The sequence below is a fragment of the Galeopterus variegatus genome, unplaced genomic scaffold (genome assembly GCF_000696425.1).
Source record: "Galeopterus variegatus unplaced genomic scaffold, G_variegatus-3.0.2 Scaffold92, whole genome shotgun sequence".
NCBI lineage: Eukaryota > Metazoa > Chordata > Mammalia > Dermoptera > Cynocephalidae > Galeopterus > Galeopterus variegatus.
The window spans coordinates 581,471-589,000 of NW_007726203.1; the positions used below are offsets into that span (position 1 = coordinate 581,471).

General features: G+C 61.1%; 1 protein-coding gene across 1 annotated transcript; it reads right to left on the reverse strand.

Annotated features, from left to right (window-relative positions):
* Window positions 1-1,220: 1,220 nt before the first annotated feature.
* HS3ST6 (heparan sulfate (glucosamine) 3-O-sulfotransferase 6) lies at window positions 1,221-7,512 on the reverse strand. The gene is given in 3 exon segments (XM_008581605.1): window positions 1,221-1,670; window positions 1,673-1,977; window positions 7,314-7,512. Coding segments are annotated over 2 exon segments (606 nt in total). The 5' UTR covers window positions 1,971-1,977; window positions 7,314-7,512; the 3' UTR covers window positions 1,221-1,362.
* Between the last annotated feature and the right edge of the window lie 18 nt (window positions 7,513-7,530).

Sequence of the window (7,530 nt, forward strand, 5' to 3'; positions counted from 1 at the left end):
ATTGATTCACAGAACTTGATGGTCACCCAGAGAGGGGATGGAGGCTGACAGGCTGCCCCTCCCCTGAAAATCCTCCCTCTGTGTCCCCAGGTCCCAGAACAGGGAGTGGCTCCAAGTAGCTCAGGGGTAGAAAGGCCACATCAGGGCCAAGGACAGGCCATGAGACCCAAGGAGTAGCATGGAGTGCAGAGACCACAGCCAGGCCCTGTGATAGCCCCAGGCCTAAGCAGCCCCAGAGGGCCATCCTCAGGGCAGCTGGTGGGCACCTAGCAGACTGCACGTGGTCATTACTGAGGGGCCCTCTCCGGGGGAGAGAGGCAGACAGGGCACCGCATCCTGTCTGAGTCTGTCCGACTCAGGAGCAGGCAGCTGGGCTGCACATGGACATTGGAACCAGCCCTCACCTGGGAAGGCGCAGGATAAAAGCAGCAGAGCTGGGGGAGGGAGAGCCTGGGGGAGTGGGCGGGGCCTGTGGGGCGGGGCCTGAAGTGGGCAGGGCTCCGCCGCAACAGCCTGGAAGCTCTTAGAAACATCACCCTCGGCCCCCCCACCAAGACACCTAACACTACCAGGCAATTCCACCACGAGGCTTCTAGAAGGGAGCATCCTAGGCACCAGGACACAGGATTAGCTGAGGTCATGGGTGCAGCACACAGAATTGGGCAGACCCAACTTTGATCCTGCCCCATCACTCAATGGAGCAACCTGGGGCTGCAGTTTCCTCACTCAAAGTGGGGACAAACACTGCTCAGCCTCCCAGGGCTGAGAAGAGAGGGCGTCCCCCAGAGTCACCTGGGCTAAGCCTCTCTGACCCTCACATGTTCACCTGTGCTCTGTGGTCAGGCACCCACCTCTGAGGACATAAAAGGAGTGGGTTTGGGGTGACACCACCTGGCACACAGTCAGTGCCCAGTGCAATTAGTTGGTATGGTTCTCACCTCCCTGGGTGGTGACACCTCCACCTCCAACCTCCAGGTCGAGTGGAAGAATATGGATCCACACTATTTCTTTTTTTTTTTTTTTTTTTTCTTTTTCCGTGTCCGGCAACGGATTGCAACCCTCAGTGTTGCCCCCGTACCGGACCGGGGACCGGCAACGGGATTGCAACCCTCGGTGTTGCTCCCGCGCCTTGCTCAGCCAGTGAGCGGGAACCGGTCTGTATGTGGGATCCGAACCCTCGGGCGGGAGCGCCGCCACGCTTCCCACGCAGCGCACTATCCAGTGCGCCACCGGGCCGGCCCCAAACTTTATTTCTTAAATATTTCTCTCTACCCAGCATGTGTAGACAACCCACTCTGGCCAGATGAGCAGAAATAAATTAAGGTTACCGAGCATCACCAGGTGGGGCCAACAGGGCCTGGCTCAGTCCCAGCCGAAGTCCTGGCCAGTCATCTGGTAGAACCTGCGGTTGAAGGGCCGGTAGAAGTCCTGCAGGTGCTGGACCACGGCCTGGGGCACGTGGGGGCGGGGCCGGCCCTTGGATCTGCCCAGGCAGTGGGGGCGGCTGCTGCCCAGGGCCTTCTTGAGGCAGGGGAACCCCTTGGTGGCGTTGAAGTAGAAGTGCTTGTCGGTGACAACCTGCTTGAGGCCCAGGAAGTCTTGCACGTGGCCCAGCTCTCCGGCTGGGTCGCTGACTAGGCGCTCGCCACTGACAAACAGGAAGTGGGACGGGGGAAGTAGCGCAGCCAGCAGTCCAGGTGCTGGGCGTAGAGGCCAATGTGCACGGCGCTCCAGGCCATGTCCACCAGGCCCGGGCCACGGCCAAGGGCCAGCGCGCAGAAGCTGGGCAGGCCTGGCGTCTTGGAGAGCATCTGGGCATAGTCGGAGATGGCCCGGGTCACCGGGTTCCGTACCACTACGTTCAGCTTCATGTCCGGGGACATGCTGTGGATGCGGCGAGGGGCCTCGTGCGTCACAAAGTAGCTGGGGGTCTTCTCCACGGTGATCTGCCCGTCCAGGGTCCGTGGCATCAGGCTCCTGCGGGCCGGGTGGGAGAAGAGGGGTCTGAGCAGTGCCCCCCGGCCCCTCCTACTCTACACCTGCTCCCCAGGACCCAGGATTAACAGCCCCCTTCCTCCAGGGACACCCAGGCCCCCAGGATGGGCAAGCCTCCTAAAGTGCCTGGTGGCACCTGGGCTGTGGGCTGCAGCAAGGCTTCTTGCCAGGCTGCCCCTGCATGAGGCTGCTCTAGGAATCACAGGGCAATGGTCACTGGGAGGCACCAGAAAGCTCTTCACCCCCTTTATTATCCCTGCACAGGCTGTGCCATCCCTCAGCCCAAGTGCCAGCTCCCTTGAGTCCTGGCAATCCCCACCGGGCCCACACCCAGGAGCTAGACTGTGCCCCAGCCCTGGCACTCTCTTCTCACACCAGACCAAGTGCCCTGAGGCCAGCCCACCTCGATTCGCCACCGCAGTACCCACTCGAGGCCACACTTTCCCTCAGGGACTAACTGTGCCCCTTAAATTAGGCCAACAATGATTGATCAGTATCCCCAACAAAGGGTGACCCTGTTTCTCTTGCTCCTTCCCCTGAATTTAATTACATCCCTGCTAATTCTCACTGACCTGGGCCACATTCAGAATGCCAAAAAGCTACCAGCACAGCCCAGCACCTCCTGAAAAAGTTGCGAAGTGGGTGTGCCCAGCTTGAGGACCCGCCCTGACACCCTGGGCCACCTGGGCCTCCCAGACCTCACAGGGACCCCAGGGTGCCAGGACGAGCACGCAGCATTTCTGAGAGTCCCCTCATTTGGACCCTGGAGGGGAGGAGGGCACTGACCAAAGCCCAAGGTTCCAGGGCAGCTGGCTGACCACAGCCCCCTGACTGCCCCAAATCTGGGGAAGTCCATCCTCAGTGCCCAACCCGGACAGGCCCAGGCACTTGAGTGGTATCCAAGATGGCACCTGCCAGCCAGGTTGTTCAGGGTGAGGTGGGGCGGGGCGGGGTGCAACAGCTGAGCAAACAACTCCAGGATAGGAACTAGGTCAACAGAGGCAGAGGCTGTGGGGACCTGTGCTAGGGAGGGGATGTCTCTGCCCAACCATGCCTAGCCCTGCTCCTGTCCTCTGAGGGGGCTTCCCCCCACCCACCCCCCTGATAGCCCGCAGGACTGGCCCCAGCCAAGAGGTTGACACACAGGGCAAAGTTCAGGTTTCAGCCAGGCTGAGTGGCCCCCAGCCTAGAGCCCTGGGAGGCATGGCCCAAGTCTTCTTTCTGCTCAGACGCCCAAGGAAACTCAGGCCAGGCCAGACACATGTGCACAGACGCATGCACTGGGGTGCCTGGCCTGGAGGGTGCTGGTGGTGGGACAGGAGGGAGCATGAGCCGCATCAGGCAAGAGTGAATGAGATTGGGAGTGCCAGGCTCCCCCGACATGGCACGACATGAACTGGGACTCCTACCCCTCAAAACAAGGCCCTGGGCAGAGCTGGTCTTCAGAAGTCATGGTGGGGGGACAATTCTGCTTTCTCCATCTTGATGACAAAACAAGCTGGCCCCACCCATGGCCCCATTTGATAGGCAGGTACACTGAGGCTCAGAGGGGGCCAAGAGCAGGGAGCAGGGGCCCTCAGCCCTCCCAGCCGTGGCCAGCTTCCGAACCATCTGGAAGGGGGCATTTGCTTGGCTTCTCTCCCAGACCCTGCTCCCACCTCTACCTCAGGCAGCTGGGAATCCACCAGGAAACAGCATCCAGCCCGCCTGGGATAAATGCAGACCTCGGGTGGCAGCGCCAGGGTCTGAGGCCCAGGCTGCAGCCCAGCATGGCCAGCTCAGGGGACCCCTTTTTCCTGGAGAGGGAAGTCATAAGAAGGGGAGCCCCCCCCCCACTGGACCTCGCTGCTGAGACCCATGAAGAGAAGCCTGTGCTGGTGAGGGGAGGGGACCAGGCCCTTCATCCCCCCTCTACAGGGAAGCAAGCAGACTCCTCCCCTCCCACCTTGGACACACCATGACCCCAGGCACCAAGTGAGCCCAGGAGCCCTCCCTCTTTCCTTTCCCAGACTGTACACTTCTTTTTTTTTTTTTTATAAAGATGACCAGTAAGGGGATCTTAACTCTTGGCTTGGTGCTGTCAGCACCACGCTCAGCCAGTAAGCAAACCAGCCATACCTATATGGGATCCGAACCCATGGCCTTGGTGTTATCAGCACCACATTCTCCCGAGTGAGCCATGAGCCGGCGCCAGACTGAACACTTCTGGGTCTGAATACCCCCCACCCCTTCAGTCCTGCTGGAGGAGGGCCTGCATAGTCGTTAGCCACCGCCCCCCATGCTTTCTCTCCAAGGAAGTCAGAGGGACAGAGAGAGCTCCACAAGGGGAGGTGCCTCCTGGACCCCCTGCTGGGGAAGGGCGGTGGGAACACGGAGGAGGGACAAGGACTTCTGAGGCCCACTCTCGCCACAAAGCAGATCTGAGATATTTGGGATCAGTTACTTACCCTCCCTGGGCCTCAGAAGCCGGTCCAGCAGAGTATGGAGGGTGGAGACGAGGGCTTTTGGGGAGTGGGAGAGACTGGGGGGAGGATGTGAGGAGAAAGACTCTGATCCCTCCCCGCAGAGCCCCCCTCATCTAGCCTGCATTTCCCTGCGGCTCCCACCCGGCCCTGGGCGGCTCTCCCTGTCTCAGCTTCCCCCACCTCCACACCCAATCTCCGTGTCCCACACCTTGCCTGACCCCAGGCCTGGGATCTAGTGGAAACCGTTTATCGTTCTGATCCCAATGACAGAAAGTGCTGTGGGTTGGAGGGAGGGGATTGCGTCCCCAGCCACGGGAGCCTCTCCCCGGAATTAAAGTGGAGGTGGGGAAGTCCTACAGAAGCCTGGGTCCCTCCCCGCTACATACTCACACCCCACTCCCTGCAATCACTGCTCTGGCACCTCAGGAACTAAGGGCATTCCCTCCCACCCACATCCCTCCTCACCTCCTCCTGCTTTTCGAAAATACTGTGGTCAAAGTACAGCCCCCACCTGCTCCCAGGCAGGCACCCCTCTCAGACCGAGACCTGGGGGTCTCTGTGTAACCCCAGCACCTGGCAGACGGAAAGCGCTCAGTGAGTGAGGGAACAGATGAAAATGTGTCTGAGTTTGGAGGTGCTCAGGGGCCACAATGCCCAAAACGGAAGATCCAAGAGCTTGAGAGATGAGCTAACTAAAGCCTGGCAAAGGGGAAAGGGTGGCTGAGGTCAACCCAGGACCCACCTGCCAAGCCCGCGGGAAAGCCAGGTCACAGCCCAGTTGGAACAGTGTCCCAGAGACTCATCTGGAGGTGTTGGCTGCTCCTCCTCTGCTTACCTCACCCAACCCGCGCCCAGAACAGCGCTCTGAGAGCAGACGCCGCTGCCTTGCATCTGGAGAAGCTGAGGCAAGGGTGGGCATTACAAAGGCTCACTGTACACTTGCAGCTGAGGGAAGGGACAAGCAGGCACTGGTGGCACAGGCACCTGTGAGCATTCCAGCCCCATGTGTGCACGTGTCGGCACACTGCCACGGGCCCCCTGAGGGCACCAGGACCCACAACATCCAGAGCCCGGCTCCACATCAGCCAGAGAGAGGTCAGTACAGGCCAGCCCCAAGGGACAGGCCGGATTAAGAGTGTGGAGGCTGAGGGACCTGACCCCTCCGCATCCTCTCTCTGCTCCCTCCTCTCCCCCCATTGAGGCCGGTTCTAAAAATGAGGAAGTAAAAAGTCTCTTCTCTACCAGAGTTACTCTCTTCTCCCCACGCTCCCATCCTGGGCATGTCAGTGTCCCCAAGGGACCTTCCCCAAGGTAGAGGATCTGACCCCTGGTCTGGGCCTGTACCCTGGGCTCTGAACCCTGTCAAAGCTTGTAGGCTCAGAGGCAGGCTCTGAAGTTTGTGCTCCAGTAACGGTGTGTCCTCAACCCTCAGCCCCTTCTCCCCTTCTCCCTCATCCCCTTCATCCTCCTCCTGCTCCTCCTCCCTCTCCTTCAAGCAACAGCAGGGGATTGGAGATGCTTTCTGAACCCTGCTGCACCGTCTGAGGAGGGACCAGAGTTCCCTCCCCGGAGCCTGAGCTGGGAGGACACCAGCACTCAGCCACCTTCCCCTGACCTCCAGCCGACTTCCCTAGCACCCCAGTACAGCACCAGCCCTTCAGCTCAGGAGCCGTCGCACACCCCCCCCTCCAAGCCCAGGGGTGGTTTTAATGCAAAAGACAAAGTTAGCAAATGGGGGGGGGGGCGGGACTGAGCTGGGAGGACACCAGCACTCAGCCACCTTCCCCTGACCTCCAGCCGACTTCCCTAGCACCCCAGTACAGCACCAGCCCTTCAGCTCAGGAGCCGTCGCACACCCCCCCCTCCAAGCCCAGGGGTGGTTTTAATGCAAAAAACAAAATTAGCAAATGGGGGGGGGGGGGCGGGAGAGGATCTGGGAACAAAGAAATTAGTGCCCCCGCAGGGGTCAAGAGTCTGAGTCCTGCCACCCCCACCAATCCACCAGGTGACCTCGAGCAGGGTTCTCTCAGCTTGGGGGTGAGGCCAGAGCTTGGGGAGGAACGTACACTCTCCCTCTGTAATTTCCCCACAGGAAGGGATAGGGACACCGTCCTACGCACAGAGACAGAGACCAGGGCCTCTCGCTCAACCTTCAGCGGCAGCCTCGTCAAGGAGGGGCTGGTGTTTGACATGCTGCTTCAGCTGGGGCTGGGTTCCACTGCCGCACCCCAAGTCCATCCTGGGTGGAGGCCAGGGCAGCTAGAGAGCCCCATGCATGAAGCTGGAGTTTCAATTCCCCCCCACCCAAAGGCAGCTTCCTTCTTTTTTTAAAACCTAGTCTTTCTCCAGACTCCCAGGATCACCAAGAAGGGATCCTTGGGCCAAGGAGTCTTGGGGAGGGAAACTGGAAGCCCCTTCCCAGGGTAACAGGCCACCGGTCAGATGGTCGGATGTGCATGCCCAGAGTGACGGGGTGGGGGTGGGGGGCAGCTGAGCACGAAGCATTTCTAACGCTCCCAAATAATCCCACGGGCTTGAAACTACTTCCCAACCGGAGTCGCACCCGCTCCCCAACCTTGCTGAGTCCCTCTGCAGACCTGAGTCGGGCTTTCCCTGGAGTTTTTAAAGTTTCTGGGACCCCCCGGCCAGGTACAGCCTGTCCTCTAGGGGCCGCATCCTTGCAGTCAAGCGTGGGCCCCCGCAGACTGGTCTCAGCCCCCACCCCCACCCGCCGGCGCCGGGAGATCTCACTGCGCTGCGTCCCAGGGCAGACCCCGAGGCGCACGACGCGCCCCCCGGAAGGCACCGGCAGGGGCGCGCGGAAGCCGACGGCGCACGGGCCGGGACGCTCACCGGTACCAGGCGAGGCCGCGCTCGTAGCACCTGTCGAAGAAGTGGGACTTGGAGCCGACCGCGCGGACGTCGGGGTGCAGCCTCAGGAACTCAAGCAGCGCTCGCGTGCCGCCCTTCTTCACGCCCACGATGAGCGCCTGCGGGAAGCGCCGGCGGCCTGGGCCGCTGGCCACCGGGAGGCTGGGCGCTCGCGGACCGCAGACGGCGAGGCGCGGCG